Source organism: Pteronotus mesoamericanus, unplaced genomic scaffold (assembly GCF_021234165.1).
Source record: "Pteronotus mesoamericanus isolate MK-2021 breed Mesoamerican mustached bat unplaced genomic scaffold, CSHL_Meso_final scaffold_651, whole genome shotgun sequence".
In the NCBI taxonomy this organism is placed as follows: domain Eukaryota; kingdom Metazoa; phylum Chordata; class Mammalia; order Chiroptera; family Mormoopidae; genus Pteronotus; species Pteronotus mesoamericanus.
The window spans coordinates 20,141,371-20,164,593 of NW_026555325.1; the positions used below are offsets into that span (position 1 = coordinate 20,141,371).

General features: G+C 38.6%; 1 protein-coding gene across 1 annotated transcript in view; it reads left to right on the forward strand.

Moving 5' to 3' along the window:
• Positions 1-5,464: 5,464 nt before the first annotated feature.
• GALNT5 (polypeptide N-acetylgalactosaminyltransferase 5) overlaps positions 5,465-23,223 on the forward strand; it is a 40,609-nt gene continuing 22,850 nt past the window's right edge. The window contains exons 1-2 of the mRNA XM_054562385.1: positions 5,465-7,269; positions 22,113-22,279. Of these exons, the coding sequence (XP_054418360.1) occupies positions 5,816-7,269; positions 22,113-22,279 (1,621 nt within the window). The 5' untranslated portion in view covers positions 5,465-5,815. The remainder of the gene's footprint in view (positions 7,270-22,112; positions 22,280-23,223) is intronic.

The window sequence follows — 23,223 nt, forward strand, 5'->3', positions numbered from 1 at the left end:
AGAGACCTTTTTTTTTTTTTAAGTTTAGCTTTTCTTTTTTTGCTGTCTAGTCATCCTCATCAGTCTTCTGCTTCTTCGTGTCAATATCGTCATCCTCATCATCTTCAGCGGCCAGTTTGCCCCTAGCTGCCTCAGCTCCTCCTCTCAGTCTCTTTCTTACTACTTCTACCTTCTTTATTGCAGGTTCTTAGCCATTTTCTCATCTTGCGGTCTATGCAGTGTCTGAGTAACCTTATGCATGCAGTATTAAATACGTTTACATTTCCACAAAGGTCGCAAACCCTGGGTTCTTTCCTAAAATCTAAGCCAACTTTTTTTTGAAAAAAGGATATCTCTAATCAAGTAAATCATTGACAATTCAAACTCAACATGACCACAATCAAAATCATCATCATCCTCATTCTTTTTTCTTTTCTGGATACCTTACTCTTCACCAAAGCCAATGTTTCTCAAAGTGTGGTTCTCAGATTAGTACCATTAGCTTCAATAGGAAACTTACTGTAAGTGCAAGATCTGGGACTCCACTCGTTACCTATTCATTTGTATCTTTATGCTACCACTAAGCCACACCAGCCAGGGCACTTTATATACTTTCTAATTAGGGTAAGCTACTGAATAAATATCATAAAAGACAATAACCATTAATTAATATTTAGTACTCACTTAGCAAACACCTAATACTCGCATAGTATTCAAAGAAACATTCAAATACCCTGAGAGTGTAACTTTTGATGCAAAGTCAAAGAACTGGAACCAATACGCCTACGATTCTATTCGCACTGGGAAAATTTGAAGATAGAAATAAAAACATGTTTATTGAACTCCTAGTGATTAATAATGGGGATGATTCAGAGATATGTGCAATGAAAGTAGAACAAGGGTACAGATCCCACTCTATTTATACAGAGCTATCTTGCTAAACACTTTATGATGCGGTCTGGAAGAATTTAGTGGCAGGCACTCAGTAAATTCTCAATCAGTGGTTGCTATTAATATGATTATCCTTTGAACCTTTTTTTATCTCATAGCACGCATAAACTAATTATTAAAATTCTGCAGCACACCAAAAAATATATTTTTTTGTTAGTCTAATAAAACAATAGGTATAATTTTGCTTCATTCTCACCAGATGGCTATTGTTGGGTTGGCTGTTGTTTTTTGTTGTTTTTTTTTTAATTTGTCAATGTAAGAGAAAAGAAGTAAATGCCCCTGACTAAATAGTCAGGTAGTGCATGTTTTAAAAATGCTTGTGGCACACAAGTTGATAATCAATGAAGTAAAGTGAATGTCCTCCCACTAATATAACCATTTTACAAAAGAAGAAACTCAAAATATTTTTTTCTCTTAATTTTTATTTTTGGTTTAAATACATTTGTCTCCACCTTCCCATCACTACTTTCCTCTGCCCCCTCTCCTACATCCCTCCCTCAATCCTTCCCCATTTTGGCTTTGTCCATGGGTCCTTTATACATATTCAAAATGTATTTTCAATTTTTTATTATACAGGTAGATTCAAAATAAGAATAAGAATAACCCTTCCAAGAGCTCTCCAATGAGCATTTCATAACTAGATATTCAGGCTGATGTCCATTTTAACTAAGTATGTAGAGATTCTTGAGAAAGTTGACTGGCCAAAGCCACAGTTTGGGATGACATTCAGAGTACTTGAAATAACCAACCTACCTATGTATTTAATTTTTTTTCTGGTAACATGGATATTAATGCAACTAAAATAAAAAAATAGCTTCCCTGGCTGCTGTGGCTCAGTGGATTGAGTGCTGGCCTGTGAACCAAAGGGTTGCTGGTTCAACTCCCAGCCAGGGCACGTGCCTGGGCTGCAAGGCCAGGTCCCCAGTAGGGGCATGTGAGAAACAACCACACACTGAAGTTTCTCTTCCTCTCTTTCTCCCTCCCTTGCCCTCTGTCTAAAAATAAATAAATAAATAAATAAAATAAAAAATAGTATAATTTACCTATGAAAGGTCACCTGTTGGATAATATGTGCGTTGACTTTTATTAAAGGTAAAATTTCTTAATTTATCTGTTTTCTATTCCTTTTTTATCCATACTTTGTCAATGGGCTGAACATCACATGTGTCCAGACAAGAGAGGAAAAAGAGGAGAGGTGTTCACCTGTTGGGGACTCACTGCGGAAGAAGGGGTTGGGAAGACAACTTTAAAAGAGCCAAATTAGTACTCTAGACCAGGTCTGACTATCTATCAATCCACTCCTCCCTTTTGGGGTACTTAGTCATTGTTTCTTTTCTTTTTTATATATTTTTATTTCTTATTCTGAATTCTATGTCTGTTAAAATTGAAGACTAAGCCAGAGTTAATAAGTAACTTAGTCCAAATTAAAGTCAAGATTCTACTTTATTTTTCTCAACATTTTTCTCTCATGTTGCAAGTAACATGTTTTTATTAGTAAGGACAGATCAGAGGTAGAGAAAGAGGGGTGGAGGGGAAAGTGGAGAAATCATTATCCTTAGACCAAATGAATATAGAAGACTCAGGATATTTTCTAAGCAGTATTTTAAAACTGTCAAGTATAATAAAGATACAACAAGTGTTGACTATTCTCACAGGAGTTTGAGTAATTTCAGCTGCCATTTGGTGTGGGGATGTGGTTGGACAAGGCAAACCTTTTATAGTAAAATGTTTTCAAACATTATATTTTAATATTTAAAACAATATTATAATGCTAACTGCTTATCCCTGATACTGAAAGAATTCTCATTTTATTTTAGAACATGGTTCCTTAATAGTTGTGCTATGTTTTGTATTGAAGGTATTCTATTCAGTGGAGTTTTAAGATTTTTCGGGGCAAAAACAATGTCACCTACTTCATAGTTCGGTCATATAGTTAGTGCTCAGGGAACAATTGTTCATTGATTAATCCATAATAAAATAAAATAGAAATAGCAAAAAAAAAAAATACACAGACATACTTCTTGCCTCATTGCCAAAATCATGTTACTTATCAGTATTCTTTTTGATTTTGGGGACAAGCTGGTATAGTACCCCACATTCCTATCACAACAAAGCATCAGCAACAGTATTAGTGGCAATAACTATCATTTATAGATTGCATTCTATATAACAAGAACTTTAAATCATTTTCTCTAATCTTCATATTAACCTGCTAAGCAGAAATTATTTTCTTTCTTTTTATTGCTAAGTAAACACATCTAATTAACCAACTTGCAAAGTCATACAGCTAAAAAAGCAGTACACTGTGGTATTTAAGCACATGGTTTATAGCATCACGCAGTCATTTATTCAAGGTCCAATTCCTCCAATCTGTACTACAAGTTGGTTCACCTCCCTAAGCATTTTTTTTATTGATTACCAAGTATAGTGGTACCTCCTTGGTACTTGTCGTTAATTCGTTCTGACAAGTGGAGAGCCAGTGATGATCAATGAATCATTTTCTCTTGCAGAGTGGCATCGTGAATCATGCAAGTTCTAGCAGGTGCAACAAGTGGCGAGAAAACGCCAAGTGTTGAAACATTTTTGCATCAAAATGAGATAAGTACCAGGTTTGATGAGCTCTGATGCTGACAAGTACTGAGGTGCCACTATATAGTTATAAGTGTTTCGTCCTTATTTTTGTGAAGACTCAATGAGGTACTCAAGGGAACGAGCTTAACAAAGTGTTTGGGACATCTTAGGCATACACACACACACACCCCCACACACACACGCACACAAGTTAACACCAAAGCCTACATTCTCAATCATGCTGGTTCCCTTGTCCTTCTCTTAAGATACTATGTTCTCTCTTCACTTCTAAGCTTTGCTAATTTATCTACCTTTCACCATCAAACTAATATTTATTTTCTTGGACCATAGTAACAGCAGAAATAATTATGCTCTTATTAGTACCTAAAGTCTAAGGGTATCTTCTTCAAAAGTCATCCATGCATTCTAAAACTAAACTACATCACCATAGAATCTGGGATATTATTCTCTCATACTTACTGTGAATTATGTATGCACTATTTGTGTATTACTACCTGACTGTGAAATCTCAAAGAAAAGAACCAAGTCCTTTTATTCAATATCTCTCAACACCAAATATAGGACCTGAGCCATGGAAAACACTCAACAAACATTGCAAGGATAAATGGAGCAAGGCAAAGTGCATGGAAGAAATGGTAAAGCTACCAATGCTGCCGTCCATGTGGATATTCCAAATCAGAGTGAGCAGTCACTGAATAAAGGGGAGAATCAGGGATTCAAGAAACACATTACCATAGCTGCATTAATCAGAGTTCCCTCCCTTGAGGCAAAGTATAAACTTAAAGGCCAAATGCAAGGCAATTGCATAAGTATAAAGAATTCAGAATCTTTCCTTCTCCTCTCCCCAAGTTTTTGGGAACCTATGATGATCTCAAAGCGGGAATGTTATACCCCCCCTAATTCTACCATAATAAGTCAGAACTCCTCAGAAAACAGTGCTCCTGCGCAGTGCTGCTCAAACTTTATGAGCAATGTTTATCACAGGTCATGTTAAAATGCAGATTCTGATTCAGCTGTTCTGGAAATGTATAGCTTTTATAAAGTCTTACTCTGAGAAGGAATCTAACAAAAATTATGGGCAGTATTCAAAAAACAAACGAAAACCAAAAAAATATAACAGTGAGGCATTTTATGGTAGACCAGTGTCTCTCCTCTTTGGCTTTACATTAGAAAGACCTGGGAAGCTTCTTAAAAACACAATACCAGATCAACTGTCATCTCTACCTTCTCCCCCTATAAATTAATCAGAAATTGGAGCGACTTCTTCAGAGTTATTCTAAGGCAAAGCCTATGTGGGAACCACCCCTCTACCCATCTACCAGTGCCACTCAAAGTCTGATCCAAGTTCAGTTCAAGAGCAAACTGTCATGGTCTATGATGAGATAAGTACTGAAACTGAGAGTGAATTTTTAGAAAATTTTATAGCAATATGATGTTGCATTTATATCTGTTAAATCAAATAATAAAAATAGATGGGCTAGTTTAACATAAACAGTTGACTTACAAAGGAACATTTTGATAAGCACTCAAGGAAGGCTTAATTACACAACCACCTCTGGTATATAGATTATATTAGGCCCCTTCTTTACGCTGACATCTCTTAAAGTTGAAACATGAAGGCCAGTGACTAATTGCTCAGGCAGATCACTGAGAGACCTGGGTACAACAGGGTTAAAAGCAGGAATGGGGTAGGTGGGGTTACAAACCAGGAACACATGCCCTGCAAGTGAGATAGCTTTCATTCCCTTTAATTGCCCTGAAAACAAACACACTCTCACATAACACAGAAGGTGAGAGCTGAATGAAGTTTTCTGGGTAATGGCTCAAAATGTTTTCCTTATGAGAAGTGGTGTTGAGTTACAGCGTGCAGACTGAAAACTGGGAGGAGAGAAGCAGCAGCTCCAGCCCGGCCCCCACTTTTTCTTGGGCTTGTAGGAAGGTGGACATGGGTTCCCAGAGACAAAACAAGTGATATGCTGAACTGTCTGGCAGCTGGAATCGACTGTTCCCAGGGTGACCTAAGGGCAGTGTTTATCAGGGTTTAGCCAGGGGCCAGCCTAGCAGGCACAGATGCTCTGCTGTGAAATGCCACGCTGGCAGAGACTGACAAGCAGTAGGAGCTGAGCTTTCCCCTCGGACTGCTATTTCCTGCTGTGTTCAGGGGAAGGGGGCACTTTCTGGCAACTCTGCTGCTGCTGCTGCTACTGCTGCTGCTGCTGCTACTTCAGCTCCCTCTCCATTCAAGGTAAGCAGACTCAAAGGGAGGGCAGGCTGCAAGGGACGCTTTTGTACCATGAACAAGATCCGAAAGTTTTTCCGAGGAAGTGGGCGAGTCCTGGCATTTATATTTGTAGCTTCTGTCATCTGGCTGCTCTTTGACATGGCAGCTCTCCGTCTCTCATTCAGTGAGATCAACACTGGGGTCCTGAAGGAAGACATCGTCAGAAAGGAGAGGATAGGGTTCAGAGTTCAACCAGACCAAATGAAGATCCTTTACAGCAGCATAAAAGAGATGAAGCGTCCACTAAGGAGACACGGGAAGGGCATATGGGGCAAAGAGGACTTTAGAAAAACTGAGGCGCATGTGCTCAAGATTGAGGATGATTTGGACCAAACCCAGAGGGAAAGAAAAGTGCAGAATGCACAAGGAAGTGTCAAGATTGCGCCTTTGTGGCCTCCTGCACATCTGCAGACCTTCCTTGTGACTTCTACCAAACTGATGACAGAGGAACATGACCTCAGACCTGAAACTTACTCTCGTTCTGTGACACCAAAGCAAACGACTGCTCAGGGAGCTCAGAAAACCACATTCAGAGGAGCAAGAGGAACATCATTGCCCCAAATATCTGTACACACAGGACCTGTTGGTATAAACCAGGAGGCACAGAAGAGACATAGTGACAGCAGTGACACATCCACACAAGCAGCTGAAAGGAACCTGAATGTGACCATCAGGCTTCATAGTGATAGATCAAAGCAGCAATCGCAGGCAGTAGCAAAGGAGAGGACATACACTGCCAGCCCGCCGGTGCCAAAATCTAGGGAAACCATAGCCTTAAATAAAACTGAGACTCAGAGCAAAGAACTAAATGCATATAAACAAAAAGCCAGTAAGAACCTTCCCTTTTCCAAGTTCATTGCCAATTCAAATCACTTACAGAAGCAATCTATTAATGAGACACTGTTGGGAGGACTGCCAAAGAATGATGGAGCCAAAGTGGCTGGTGGGAAGAAACTCAATTTCTCTGAAAGCCATGTTGTGATCATAGCCAAGGAGGAGGAGCTAAAGACAGACACCAAACAGGTCCCCAATCCTAAAACCAAAACTATATTTCCTTTAGTATTGGGTGAAAGCCAAGGGAAACACAGTTCCAGGAATAGAACTGAAGCATCTTTCTCTTTGCTTGCTCTACAGAGAGCAACAGTGTCTCAAACCAATCAAGTTTTAACTGGGGGGCTAAAGCCAGCAAGAATCAGTTTAACTACCAAGGCCCTGCATGAAGAACTCAACCAAAGGCATAAAAAAGCCCTTTTACCTGAAGACCATGGAATGCACCAGGTATTAAGCATTGATATGACACTTTCTCCAAGGGATCCCAAGGCTCCAGGTCAATTTGGACGTCCTGTAGTTGTTCCCCATGGAAAGGAGAAGGAGGCAGAAAGGAGGTGGAAAGAAGGAAACTTCAATGTCTACCTCAGCGACTTGATCCCTGTGGACAGAGCCATCGAAGACACAAGACCTGCGGGGTAAGATTCATTTCTCTTTTTTTTCCTGAACACCACATATTGACGTAGAGAAGGTTTATTTCTAGATAATTTTGTATTATTTTTGGTCACCTCAAGGACTAAAGCAATATTACTTATTAAACATAGTGCACATAGTCTACCACCCACAAAAAGAAAAATTCCAATATCTGCATACCCACTGTGTTCCCTTTCTGTTCTTATTTCTCTGAGTTTTTGGCCTTTGCTCCTATTAGCTTATGTTACATTTCATTTCCTCTATTGAAAACATAAATATGATTATTTTTATACATTATGCTAAGTGAAATAAGCCAGGCGGTGAAAGACAAATACCAATGATCTCACCTATTAGTGGGACCTAATCAACAAAACAAAACAAGCAAGCAAAATAGAACCAGAGACATTGAAATAAAGAACAAATTGACAGTAACCAGAGGGGAGGGGAGAGGAGGATAATGGGGGAAAGAAGGGGAACTGTTGCCATGTATAAAGGACCCATAGGCAAAGCCAAAGCAGGGAAGGATTAAGGGTGGGAGGTGGGGTGGGTGGGGCGGGGGGAGGGTGGTGGAGGGGAAGTGGAGGCAACTGTGCTTGAACAACTAAAAAAAGGAAGGTAATAAATAGATGATAAATAATTTTTAAAAAGAAAGAAAACATAAAAATGATTAGATGGACTCAGTTCCTAATAGGGAATTATAAATGATAGAACTTAAAATATAATTCCATTTAAAAAGTAACTATGAACTGAATTCCCAGTTTCAAAACTTTACATTGTTAATGGGCTTGCCAGGGATTTATTTGGGAATGGAGCACAGAGAAGGATCCTTCTAGGCCCCCCTAAAATTGTATCTTAGCCAGCAAAATTCTGCTTAATCATGAATGATAATCACCATAATAGCAAGTGAAAAAGTGACTTTTCTCCCTAAAATTTAATTGTATCTTTTGTAGTTCAGGAGTCCAGTTATACAGGAATAACAAGGTTGGAAAAATCAATCAGCCAATAACTAGTAAAAACCTGTATAAGAGCATAATAATACCTGCTTATATTTTCTAGAATTGCACCATTTATAATGAGCCTGCATACACATCAAATGAACTTCATAAGAGTCCTAAAAAAGAGGAAGCAGGTATTAAGGGTTCAAATTAATAGACGAGGTGCTCAGTTGTATCACCTTCCCAAAGTAACAAAGCTCTAAAGCTGCCCAATGAGTCTTCATGAACCAGTGCTTCAAAGAATTTAATTCCTGTAACTACATCACCAGGAGGTGTATCAAGTCACAGCTATATGCTCTGATTCAAATAGAGTTGGGTTCCCACCTTTTTTTAATCCTCTCATATGTGAGGTTACTGTGTAGCCATATAGCCACTACTGAGTAATATCAAAGCTCCATGTATGCCTTGATATTCAGGTCCCTGAGTCGAACAATGTTTGCTCGGAACTTGGAATTAGGGAGCATCAAGATTTAAACTTAACACATGTGGTATGTAAACAAGGGCTTTGTTTGGCTTCTGCAGAAAACACCTTTTTGTGATGTAGGTAGTCAGTGTTACCAGGAGAAAGGCAGATATAAATGAGCCTGTATTCTTGTTAGAAAGAGACCATGATGTCAGCTACAAGGAGGCCACTTCCCACGTCCTTAGCCTTTGGCAAATGACTATCAGACATGCACTAATTGCCTGCTAGGCCAACCACTGTGCCATTCATGTTTCGCTCTCTGGTGAAACTCACCAATCTTGAGGAGAATACAAACATACCCAGAATAAAGATGAAGAAACTGAGGGCCTAGGAAATTAAATTACCTGTGGTCATAGAGCCAGTAATCATAGAGAAGTGATTTCAACCTGTGCTCAAAATTATGCTGTGCTTTTAACTCTCATCTCTTGCTGATTACAGCCCACCCCCTCAAAGAATCCTAAAAACTATATTGGACCAGCTCTGATCTGAAATTCTGTATATTACATGCCACCTACATTTTATACGATTTATTTATGAGCCAGCTTTGAGTTAGTAGTTAAAGGAGCTCCATTTCACCATCCTTTTAGCAGCCCGGCAGATTGCTATTGATCCTGGGGAAGAAGCAGACACTGCACAGAAGCCTGGGCTGCAGTTGCAAACCAGAGAAAGGGCAACTGTGTGAGGGCCAAAAGCGAGTAATAATGATGCTCTTATGAATGTGATTTGTTGAAAGCTTGCTGACCCCTCAGCACTTGTTAGTTTCTCACATTTGGGCCGTGGAGGTTAAGGGTTGCAACCCAGGAAAGTTGCTTTTACAGTTACGCTCTGTCTCATGAAGGAGGCTCTCCAGACTGTGGGAGAAACTGACACGTGTGCCTCAGAGGATGAGTCAGACAGCATGTGGCTGGGTCCCCTCCCTCTTATCACACAGCCCACCTTGGCTAAACATAGCTGCTCTCTGCAAGCTGCCTACCTGATGCTACACTCCACCAACAGTTTAGCCCCCAGGGATTCTATGTACGGGACCCCCTAAAGTATTTTACAGCCCTTTTGTGCCACTCTTCCTTGAAAGAGGACAGATCTTTTGTTATTCTTTTACTCAAATACACTGACTACAAATATGTGCAAAATATGTGCAAAATATGTATCCATATAGCTAGAGGTTAGAAGAAAATAGAAATGAAAACTTTGATTCATCAGTTTTACAGGAACTGGAGTGACGTTTTCTTACTTCGATTTTATTTCTTTTCAGCCTGTTCTAAACATATATGAGATGGCACATTATGATTTTGAAGATAATAAAATTTAAAAGTAAGCAAAAGAGAAAATCATTATAGAATATAATAAGAAAGTGTGTGTATGTGTGTGTGAGAGAGAGAAAGAGAGAGAGAGAGAGAGAGAGAGAGGAGGGCTGCCCTTAAAATTAGCTACAGTTGAGCAGCCCACTGAAACCTTTACAGCTTAAGAACTCTGGGGAATATTTCCCTTTGTGCCCTTTACATTTTCCCCAAACTCACCATTACATATTGATTAACACAGTTACTGCTATATCATAACAACCAATTGAATACCAATTAACCAAAAAAAAAAAAAGGATAAAAGCCATAGGCTTATTTAAATTCAATACTTCTCAGTAATAATAACTGGTTACTAGTTAACATCTTCTTAACTGAGGATGGCTTAATGGATATGCTAGGAGGAGGCTGGCATTGAGAAAGGGAAGAGGCACAACCACACCTGCTCTAGTTCTAAAATCAGACCCTCTTTTCCAAGCCAGCTCTTTGCTTCTTTTCTCCTGAATCCAAAAACCCACCTCTAAGATGTTAAGATATAATCATGGCCTTTTCCAAAAGCCCGAGTACTCCTTTCTGTTATCAGCATTTTCTCCACTGTCTTTTCCAGTGTCACCCACGTTTCTGCCCCTTGCAGTGTGGCTGTAGCTCTCTGGATGTGACATTCTCTCCAACGTGGGCCCTCAGCATGAGAAACGTTGGTCTCGTTACCCTTTCCTACGTACCACGCTCATTACTATCCACTGATGTTTTCATTAACTCGTCCCTTCCCACAGCCACCCACCGTCCTTACCTTGCACGGTCCTCGCCACGCTTTCCCATACATCTTAATCGGACACTGCTCCAAGTCCACTGTCACTTCCCTGCACCTGGACCGTGACTTGACTGTGACCGCGGCATTCCAATGACCCTGAAACACTCGTTGTATGCTCTCCACTAACTCCGGCCTTCGGAGTCTATTTTACCTCCTTAGAGAAATTAATAATCTTCTGAGGGAAACTCTTTTGCTTCATTTTATACTCTTTAGCCCTGAGCACAGTGTTGTGCATTCAAAACATACAGCGTCACACAATATGCTTTTAAAAGATATGTTTCTCTAAAATTATTTAAGTTGATACTTTTTTTAACAAGTAAATAAGATCCTACCTAGGGATGTGGTGAATTGAACTCTACCAGGCCAGACCTAAGGAAAAAAAGTAAATGAGCGGTAACTATTCAAATGTAACTTGCAGTGAGTCCTTTTATAAATTAATAATGACATCATAATTTTTCATTTTGAATATATGGAATATATTAGTATCAGGTTAAAGGTAAACACATTCTGGTCTAACAACATGATCTATTCATTAATTCATGTTTTTTCTTTAGTGCATACATTCATTATTGTTTTGGCTTCTAATTATAATGTTCTCACTGTCAATGGAGGAAGATCTCCCGACTTTGCTTACAAGAATGTTTTATGTCAGTAAGTTAAATACAATTTCACTTTTGCCTCTAAAGTATGTTGAAAATAAACAGCTTTTTAGACAGTCATTTTGAAGTTCCATATTGAATCATTCTTTTATAAAAAGCTATTTTGTACAGTTCTTGCTGTTAATTATTAAAGTTTGTTTCAGTCTGTGATAACGAATACAGCATACAAGTATTGTTAACACATGGTCCTGTCTGCTGAAAATGCACAGCAATTCTACTTAAAGTCTGTCTTTTAGCCTGCAGCCATAGTTAAGATGTAACTACAAAAAAAAAGAACTCATTTTAAGAGTGCACTTCCTAAATCTGTATTTAGAGAGGAATGACTCAAAAAGTTTTTGCTGCCAGCGTTTAGTTTCTGAAGCACGCGAAGAACCACAGCACGCCTCTCCGCCGCTGTGGTGCTGTCGGTCGTGAGCTCGCTCTGCCGCTTCATTCAATGCTTGCTCTTCCTGCAGAACTCCGGCAACCCCCCGCCCCCCCCCCCCAAGGAAAACGATTGAAATTGGTCTTTATTGTCTTAGCCCAGAGCTGGGACTGTCAACCAATAATTTGATTTCTTCCTGCACAGCTAAAGAGACTTTTCTTTTAGCACATATGAAAAGCAAAAGACAGCCCCATGCGTTTGCCACAAACCAGTCTAAATTACTGAGGGGAAAGAAAAACCTTTCTGGAACCTTGCGTTCCAACCCTCGCTTCCCTTTCCTACCCTTGGGAGGTCAAAACCTGTAACTAATGATTTACTGGAGGAGGAGGAGGAAGAGAAGGAGAAGCTAAAAGAGAGAAAATAAAGTGACCACACATACTCTTCTAAACTTCAGGCCCCTAAAAGTGTATCAGTCTTGGAGAAAATAGGAAGTTTAAAGATAAATGAAGTTCAAATTCTTTTATTTTGTGTGGAATGAGTATTTTAATCGATGAGACGGGACTGCAATTGTGACTAGTAATGATTGGAGAACATTATCTATCATAAAATTAATTGGAAAAGCTATGAGACCTGCCTGAAAAACCAAATAAGGACAAGGGAAGAAATCTCACAAGATAGAGTTAAAAGGTTCTTTCCAGGTTTCACCCGTACAGGTCAACACAGTGCAATGGTGCTTTTGAAGTATGTGTGCATGTTCGTGTGTGTGTGTTTGAGCATGTACCTGGACACATTTGTGTGCTTGCATGTATTACAGCACAGTGCACTATTCCACTAAAAATTCATGTAGAGGAGCAGGAAATAAAAAACAGAATTTGTTTAAAAGGTGCAAGCTAGAACATAACGTAACAAAGGTTGAATATGGCTAAAAGATGATTACAGAACCTTTTGATACTTTTATCTGCCACACTTTCCCCATAACTAGGCGAACAGTATGGAGAAAGGTGACCAGAGGGGAGGAATGTACAACACATGGCTGCTGCTAATTCAAAGAGAAGAAAACGGTTCAGCAGTGTCTAATTAATGTAAAACTGAGCAATGTTAAATCAAATCAGTGACATTTTCTCCTAAATACTGCCTAAGCCCTGGACATATTTCTGGGAGCAAGTAATTAGTAAATATAGGAATTTAAACATGTTTACACTTCTTTTTTACACATCTAATCGAGCGCCCAGTTTCATCCCAATTTAACCATCAGCCTAACTTTATCAACTTCTTGTCATAATATCACCACGGGTACTCTTGTGCTAGAAAATAACTTCCCATTGGTCTTCCCTGGCTGACCCATTCAGAACTAGAGCCTCTCAAGAGGGAAACATTTTTTTGCTCAAGGGTCAGAAAATTATGGAAAATAGCAATGTTTAGAACTTCTGTTTGGTTGTTTACTTTCAAAATGGAAGAAGCTTTGTATAGTCCCTTTTATGAAAACAACAACAACAAAAAACCTCATAGCCACAGACAACAGTATGGTGATTACCAGAAAGAAAGGGGTGGAAGGGAAAGTAGAAGAGGGTAACTGAGGAAATAAATGGTGATGGAAGGAGACTTGACTTGGGGTGATGAACACATAATACAATACACAGATGATGTATTACAGAATTGTACACCTGAAACCTATATAATTTTATTAACCAATGTCACCACAATAAATTCAATTTAAAAAAACAAATTAGAAAATCTATACTAGTCCAAAGTATATCATCTTCTAAATTGGCTCTGCTTCTAAAACGTCGGTATATGGACATGTGTGAGAAGGAACAATACAGAGAAACTTTGTATTTGCAAGGGCCTTTATGACTTGCCTTCTCATTTTATCCTTAAAACCATTCCTCAAGGAAGGTGCTATCATTATCCCAGCTTTACCTATAAAGAAACTGAGACTTAAAGAGGAAACTGAGGTTTCATATTGTGGCAGGTAATTCAGATGGTGGCAGTTCATTTCATTCCATGGGCTATTTGCGCATTGACTGTCACGAGCTGGGCGCACGGCGCCAGGCAGCTGAGACCTTTCTTCCTTCATGTCAGCTAGTTTCATCCTGACAACAGCCTGTCAGATGGATAAAGTGTTACCTTTCCTTATAACAGATGAGGGAAAAACACCCAGGGAAAGGTAATGTTCCCAAAGGCCCACAGCCCACAAATGGCAGGGTTGGCATCCAACCCTAGGCCTTCTGATTCTTCCTCACTCAGTAATAATCTACTCTGCCAAATGGTTCTCCCCCAACCTCAGACCTCAGCCACTCTTCCTTCATAGTGACCATCATCACTTCTACCTCGCCTGCATTTGCCAAGGCTCTCTGAATAAGGGGACTCTCTCCCTTGCTGAGACTCACCAAAAAAAAAAAAAAAAAAAAAAAAAAAAAAGTGCGTATTTATGTTCCAGGCAGTGATGTGTGTGTGTGCGTGCTGAATTTTACATGTATAGGTTTTTACTCTAATCAGTCCTCACAGCAGCACTATGAAAGATATACAATTTCTTTCATATGATTTGCAGAGGTAAAAAGTGAGGTTCTAAAAATGATCTGCTATCCCAGCAAGACAATGGCACATTTGGGATTCAAAAGAAAATTTCCTCACTTCTACAATATTTCAAACACTCAATATTAATAAAAGATTAAATGGTATATACCCTAAAAAAAAAAAAAAAAAGAAAAGAAAATTTCCTCACTTCTAATTCTAGTGTTGTTGTTTCCCCACCCCCAACCCACCCATAGAATACAGAGCCCCATTCTTTGTTTTCTTATAATCATGTTTTCTTATAATTTTGGCAGAAATTAAAATCTCTCTCCTCCTATACACAAGTCAGAAGTGTATCAGGGTATTAACTTTTACATGTTAGGTCCTTCATCAGAGAGAAATATGATAGGAAATCATATTTCTTTATATAGCACTAGGAAAAGGTGATTCTTTAAAACTGCCCATCAACCACAGCTCAGCAGTGAACTAATATCCTGGGCTCCTACTATGCAATCTGTCCTCATGGTTCTGCCTTCAGGCATGGAGCACAACATTGTATGGAAGCAGAAGGTACTCACTAAAGGAGTAAGCAAAAGAACATGCAAGTATGGCCTGAGGGAGGGCAGAAGTCTTTGAGCTCTTACCTGAAAGGAAGAGAGTTAGGGAAGTGAAGAAAGGGGATAAAAAGAGTGATTTATTGAGGAAGTGTGGAAAATCTGACATGGGGTGAAACTGAAGAAATAAGTGGAGTCCACATTACTCAGGGACTTAAGTTCTTCTAAGGGCCAGTGGAAAACATTGAAAACTTTAAAGTCGTGGAGAGAACAATTTAATTACCTTTTCTCAGAGGTATCATGATACAGAGAAAAGCAAAGCCCTTATGGGTGAATGAGGCTGAAGCTGAAGAGAGAATCAGGGAATGTTAATATTAGATGAAGTTTCGGAAACGAAGTCTGAGGAAGGAAGTGACTCGTCCAAGGCCCTGCACTGTGGGAGAGGCAGACCTGGCCCTAAGGTGCCCTAACCTCCACCCAGAACTATTTCTGCTGCATCACACCCTGCTCTCCTCCCTCCTCTTTCAGTTTCACTCTGACAGCTGCCTGCTCAAAATAGACTATTGTTGAAGTGATGAATGTTGATACTGGTGGTTTATATATCTAACCAGAGCCCAGAAGCGTTGAAATACAGTTACCTCAGGAACCACAGCCTCAGCTGGCTAAAGCCTTTGGAGTATAGGTGGTGAGTGTGACTAAAATCTTCTGAATTAGTAGTCAGGCTATTCTGACTGAATGTCAGGAGTACTCAGGAGTCTACCACAGAAATAACACAGCATAAAAGTAAAAATTTCATATAACTATACTTTCTTATCAGTGAGGTAAAAAAGATCCAATAATTCTAAGGCCTTGGAAAATAATATATATAATATAATTCCAGACAAAGCTCCTCAGCCAGATGCTCAATTCTCCTTCTGATCATCCTGAAGATAGCAGAGCTTGGGGAGTGAGCCCCCAAAGGCTCACAGGAGGCAGTAGTTGAATTGCAAATAGATGCTGAGAAAATATTCTCCTCGACCTTCTGTTCAAACCTGAGAACACTGAAACTTGACCTACAACAGTACATTTTGACTGTCTTGGAATAAAATGAAAAATTCATAGACGTGAGAGAATGTTATCATTCCCTCAATCTTCTGATTTGAAACCTTTTTTATTTGATAGGCTGCATTCAAATCAAGTTAGTGGCTGAGGCTTCAGCACACAAGCCAAGAAGGTGAAACATATCACTCCTCAAGTCTCTTGGTAAATGATGAGCCCTTGATAGGTTTGGATTAAAAGACTGCCTGAGAAAAGGGCAATGCATCCAGGCAAAATGTATGTATTTGCATTGTGGATAATCATAAATCCTCACACAGGTGTTCAACCATGGAGCTTAAAAAGTATTTTCATATCCATGATCTCATCAAATCTTCACTGACTTTCTGTGATGAATGGTAATCTTCACCCTAAAAGTGAGAAAACTGAGGTTCTGGAAAGTCATGGGATTTGTCCATGGTCATGCAGACAATAGTGTTAGAAAGAACTAAAAACTCAGTCCACCATTTTTCTCAAGTCTAGAGTCTTTCTGTCCCACCACAGTAGTGAATTAACTTTGTGCGGGGCTGTGAAACCTCCACATTAGTGTCCCCATTTGTTTTCAGTAGTTAAATTGGCTACAGCAATCTAAGTTTAGACTTCCACCAAACAAAATAGATTAGATTAATTTTTAAGAATAGCATGGGGACTGAAGACTCTAAATACCTAGTTTTTGTAATGAATGGGCATATAGAATAAAAATATTGTTTCTTATTCTCAAAAAAAGATTACCAACCCAGAAATATCTTGATTTAAATTAAACTTGACTCTAGCTATGACCTTTCACCAAAGTATAGCAGAAAACAAGGTTTCCAATGGGCAAACTGGAAGGAAGGAAATTTACTTCATTTTGGGTCAGTGTAGGATATCTAGAAATAGTTTTTACAACTAGTGAAAACCAGATGGCTGTCAGTATGTAAAAATGGTGCAAGAGTTAAAAAGGCTGAAAACATTTCTGGCCTGACCCACAGCATTTTTGAAAAAAACAGCATGCTGATTTTTCTAGGTACCTGAAAACATGTTTGGTAATATAGGAAACCAAGTACATATAAATGTAAAAGTGACCTGATATCTCAGGCGCCCAAACCAAGGCACACTCTGAAACTTTGTGCTTGAACCCTCTTACACCTCCTCTGGCCCCGCTTCCACATTCTTCAATGCGGCCCCTTTTTCCCAGGCACCAGTGTGATCCATACAATCCTCCACGGAGTCTTCTTCAATGTGATCCCTTAAATACATCTAAAATATTTTTGTTCAATAATTAACAGAGGTACTACTTATTTCTGGGATATCAGCATCTAGTGGAAGCACTCATAATCTATCCAGAGGTGTCTCCATGGTGAAGTTAAAACACTATGACAGGCTGCATGCAGTCAATGGAAGATCAGATACATGGTGAGTGGAGATGCCTTCCCTAAATCTCTAAAGTCTCAGAGAGCTTTTCCTATCTCCAATTTTAGGCTGGCTAGCACTATAACACTTCTTAGAACTTCCTCCTAAGAAAGACCAAAAATCTACTGATTTTATAATATAAGAAGTTTCATCTGCATTAGAGTTCTTGGTTAACTCTTCCCAATGTAACTAGATGTTCCTACAGTCAACCAAATTTCAGCCATAATGCAATTCTCAGGACTTCACAGCTAAACTTGTTTGTTCAGGGTGGCTCATGCAGAATTTGTGTAGGTGACCCTTCTTTTTTAGAGCTTATTTATTTTTCAGTACCAAAATGTTGTAAAGAATATTTAAGTGTGAAATATGTATTTCTTATTTATTTACATTATAAAGTTTAAAAAGTCATAAGAAGTCACTGATGTCTTTTCTACCTTCCTCATCATTTTCTACTCCTTTTAACTTTACTTCCTATTCCCCAAATGAAGCCCATGATGAAACATTTAACCATTCTATATCAGTGCCTTCAAATCCTTTGCCACTTTTCTTTCCACCTCATTTGTTCAGATGACCCCTAAACTTGGATTAATCCAGTGACCTTCTTTATCTTCTCCTGCATCTAGGCTGCCAGACGCTGGTGGAGGAAACCACACTTGTATTTTGACTAAAATTTTGGACTATCCAAATTCAAGAAAGTGCTCAGTGCCCCTCAGAAGTGTTTGTCTGTGTGCGTATGTGTAGTGAGCCAGTACAGTCTCCCATTGTTCATATTGTTATCCCAAATATTCTCTGTTCTCCTCCACTGGAAACAAATAACCTTTCCTCCAGTATGAGCTCCAAATTCTTTTAATTTCTCATCCCAGACATTTAAATTTATCAGTATACGTCACTACCTTTTTTCTTTATATCTCAAAAAAAAATATCTTTTTATACCATTTAAACTTTTGATTTAAACTCCATTATAACTCCCTTCATTCAACCATCCATTGAATCCATAATTATCAAAGAAGTATTATGTGCAACCATGCTAGAAGCTTGTGGTACTTTAGTAAGCAAGGGAGATTTGTCCTGCACTCAGGAAATTCTAGATGCAGAAGGGGAAAATATCAATAAATTAATGCATGGCAGAAATACTGAGGGCTGTAAGAGAGAATTAAAAGATGGCAGCTAAATTTCAACTCAGTAGTCAGAGAAGGCTCCTCTGTGGAGGCAATATTTAAGCTGAGACCTAAATGAACAGAAGAAGCCAGCAATGAAGGCACGGGGTGAATAGAAGTTGTGCTAGAGGTTAAAGAAACAACACAGCTCAAGTGTTTAATATCATTTAAGGAATTAAAAGAAGATCAATGTGGCTAGGTGGAGCATGTGACATGATAGTAGAATAACATATAGGCAGTTGGAGAGATGGCCAGAGGTCATACCATGGGTCCTTTAAGCTATGGTAAGAATTTTGGATTTTTTTATTTTTATACCATAGGAATTACTAAGGAATTTTAAACAGGGGACTAGTGTAAGATGTGGTGAAGAGTGGAAATAAAGTCTGGGTAGGAGACTTCAGCAATAACCCTGGAGAAAGATGATGGAGGTTCAAAAACAAAGGGTAGCAACAGAGGCAATATAAAGCTAGAATTGAGATATATTTGGCAATACAACAGGTAGAAGTTAGAGGTTGGTTTCATTGATGATCAAGAAGAGAGTGAATCTAGGATAACATCCACATTTCTGCAGCAAGGTGGGTGATAATGTTATTAAGAGGGAAAATGCAGAGGGACTAGTTGGTTGAGATAAGGTGAAATAAAGGTTTATTTTCACAAACTTATACGTGAAATGCCTGTGAGACATCCAGAAGTGATGTTAAGTAGTTGGTTAGATATATGAGTCTGGAATTCAGAGGAAAAATCTGGACAGAATATAAATTTGGAAGGTAATATTTAAAGCTGTGGAAATGGATAAGATCATACAGTGGCATTATACATAGAAGAAACAAAAACCAGGATCCACCTCTGAGAATCTTCTGTTTAGAGATTAAGAAGAGGAAAAGTTGAGAAGAAGACTGAAGGGGAAAAGCAATGAGTGATGGGTGAAAATCAGGAGAGTATAGTGTTTCATGGGACAGAGAAAGAGAGACTTGTAGAGGCAAGACAGAGGCAATTGAGTCAACTGCCACTGTAAGGCTGATTAGTGCAAGGAGAGAGACCTGGCTCCACCAATAATCTTATCAATCACCGATTCTTTCAACTACGTATCAACTCTATTTGTACATCCCCTGAAGCCAGTAAATATAATTGTTTCTTCCTATGCAAGAAAGAGAAAGGGAAAAGGGATGACAAATTTGCCTTGCATGCCACCTTGTTATCCTCTCTTTTCTTTCTAGTTTTCCTTTTGAAACAGTCCATAAAAGTCTCCACTTCCTCATCAGCCTTTTACTCTAAATTCATTGTACTCTAGCAGACCCCATTCCCCTCTTAGGGAACTTTACTCCTATTACCTCTGGTCTTTGACCGTCACCACCAGAGATCCTGAGAACTGGACGATCACAATAGAGATATTTTGCTTTGTGAAAAAATGTCAGAGTTTAAAGCTTGCCTAGTACAAAATTATCCTTTAATTGCTAAAATTATTAGTAATTACATATTCATACTTTCTAATATTTTTCTTTTCTGTAATTGAGTTATAAATAATAATATTAGAATTCTAAATGATAATGTTAGAATTCATAATTTGATATCACCAATTTAACACTTTCATGGTCTTCTTTGTATAAACTCTTAAACTTCAAAGAAGAGTCAAATGTAGTAAAAAAAAAAAGTATTCCCTTACTTTAATAATTCTGTTAATTCAAAGTAGACCAACCTTTTGCTGACAAGTAAGAAGGGTGCTCACCCATTCAAGGAAATAATATATGTGTCAACTCTCTCTCCAAAAAAGTTTACAGTTGACCCTTGAACAAGACAGTTTTGAACTGCATGGGCCCACTTACATGCAGGTTTTTCTTTTTTTCAGCCCTTCATATCCTCAGGTTTTGCATCCTCAAATTCAGCCAACCCAGAATCAAAAATTGGATTTTGATATTCCCAATTATAAATTCCCCACTGCAGATAGTTAATATTGTTCTTGGACTATAGTTGGTTGAATCTGTGGATTCAAAGAGCAGATTGTAGAGTCAAAATTATATACATATTTTTCTACTGCTCTGGGACAGGAGTTCCTAAAAGTTGTGTTGTTCAAGGGTCAACTGTGCATCCTTTCTAGGTGAATAATGTTGGGTAATGGATCTAATTTCTCAAGCTTCAGTTTGCTCTATTTGAAGAAAAGTGTGCTAATATGCATCTCAGGTAGTTGTCATAAAGATTAAATTTAATTGTGGACCAACTGTAAAGGACTGTGCAAATGTGATTTCACTATGGTTTTGATTCTTATTTATTCTTTATTTACAAACTAAGCAAAGTATAACTATGTTATCTGACAGAAAGGCCTGCTCCCCACAAAATGCCATATCTACAGCCAGCTGCTTTTATTCTTGTGTTGTTAAGACTTCCTGAATGTTTATTTCTAGAGCCAGACTTGGACCAGAGTTTGAGTCCCAAGTCTGCCATTTACTAACAGTACAATCATGGACTAGTCTCCCCATGATTTCAATTATTCACCTATAAAAAGAGAAAGATATGCTATTGGTTCAAGGTTTAAATAAAAATAATTCAGAGTGCCTGTAGTATTTACTTATGATCTTCATAATTATTGCATTGCTAACAGTAGTTGTGTTAAAGGATAGCACATACTCTTTGTAAGATTCCACTGGGCACCATCCCGTGAATAGTAACACACGCAGAAGATGGAAAAAGGCCAACAGTGAGGCTGTATGCAGTGCACAGCATGAAAAAACACCAAGACCAATTACAGCCCACCTGAATACCAACTCCCACTGTGGCCTCCTTCTCATTTCTGTGCCAGCAAAATGATTTCAACTGTGGCTCATCTTTAGCACAGAGAGTCTAGCAAGAAATTCCCAAACAGATAAAGAAGCTAAAGACTCTAATTATTATATATATCATATATACACACATATATATGTAATTTGGTATTAGTGCATTTACATGAAAAAAAGAATAAAGATTTTCTTTGGCCCTTGGCAGAAGGCCAGTTGGAAGGATAATCATAAACTACTTGGTAACATTATATAATTCCAAATGTTCTCTTGTGGTACATAATCTAATTAGAATAACAATAGCTTCCCTTTGTTGAATTTCTGTGCCAAGAACTGTGCTAGACATTTTACATACATTCTCACTAGGCTGTAAACCTCTGTTCAGTAAGAAACATTATCTCATCTTACAGACGAGAAAACTGAAGTGCAGAGAAATTAAGTAAGGTATCAATGAATAAAGATCTTAGAAATAGTGGTGGTGGGATTCAAAATAGTATCTAACCTTCTGCAAAGCCTATGTCCTTTCCACTACAGCATGATGCCTCCACAGGACATTCTCATGTCATGCACTGTTAGTCTTTTTATAACACTGTTACTGGCTATTCTTTCTTTGCTTTTTCATTTTTTATAACAGTCCCTAAGAAAAAACACACACTAGAATCCTCTTTGATATGCATAGATGGAGGAATGGATGGATAGAGAGATAGATATGTATATTTATAGACAATTGCACTCTGTTACTTTTAAAACCAGCTTGTGGCTCTTATTAGCACATCACTTGTGCTCTGCTTGTGTTCTGGCCCAGGTGTGCAAAGCAGCTGGTGCACAATAACCTCCCAACCACCAGTGTCATTATGTGCTTTGTGGATGAGGTATGGTCCACTCTCCTAAGGTCTGTTCATAGTGTCCTCAATCGCTCTCCTCCACATCTCATCAAGGAGATTCTGCTGGTGGATGACTTTAGCACCAAAGGTAAGAAAACAAATACTTAAAAATAAAAGTTATATATAAGACAACTGCAATTTGGATGGATGGCAAATTTACAGTGTGATTTGAAAAAACATATACATTTTATAAATTCCAAATCACTGTTTCATTTGGTGCCTTACAGACGTGAGTCCAAGCATCTCTGGGATACCGAAAGCCAGCTCTAACTACTCCCTAGAACCCTGTGTAGTCAACCTCCTCAAACTTCCTTTCAGCTGTGACCTCTCTATCATGTAGAAGTGATATAGAGAACCAGATGTTCTTTACGATTGCACAAATACCTTTTCATGGCATCTAATAATCAAGTACCCCACAATTACTGGGATGCCTTTCCTATAAGTAGAGTTCGAATTATACTTTATGGAAAACAGGAGATGGAAGACCTATGGCTTCTTCTTTAAGGGCAAAACATACTATGTTTTTAGGTAAGTGTCCAGAAAACACATTTCCAATGGGATGAGAGAAATGAGGTTCTAACAGAGTTCAAAAGCAGAATCAGTCATGGTAAGGCTTTACATTTGTTTTGTTTATTACAGAGAAGAACCTCTCTCTCTCTCTCTCTCTCTCTCTCTCTCTTTGGATTGTCAAATAATTTGTGTATGTAAGTGGCTAATGACAGAGGTCACATGACTGTCACATTACGGGCTCCCAAAATGCAACCCACTTTCAAAACTTTTAGAAAATAGTAAAAGAGGTAGCAAACCTTATCAGAACAGCTTAACCTCAATCATGACCACAATGACAGCCAGTTTCCTCAGCCTCAGAGTTCTGACCAGAATCACACAGAGCTCCAGAAGCAGTGAGACACCCAAGGAAAACTAGTTGAAAACTTTAAGAAAGCATAAACAGAAATAGTATGTAAGTAGTTACTAAGCAGTTAGTAGTCTCTTTAGGAATGGCATATCCCAATTTTGTGGGACTTGAAGTTC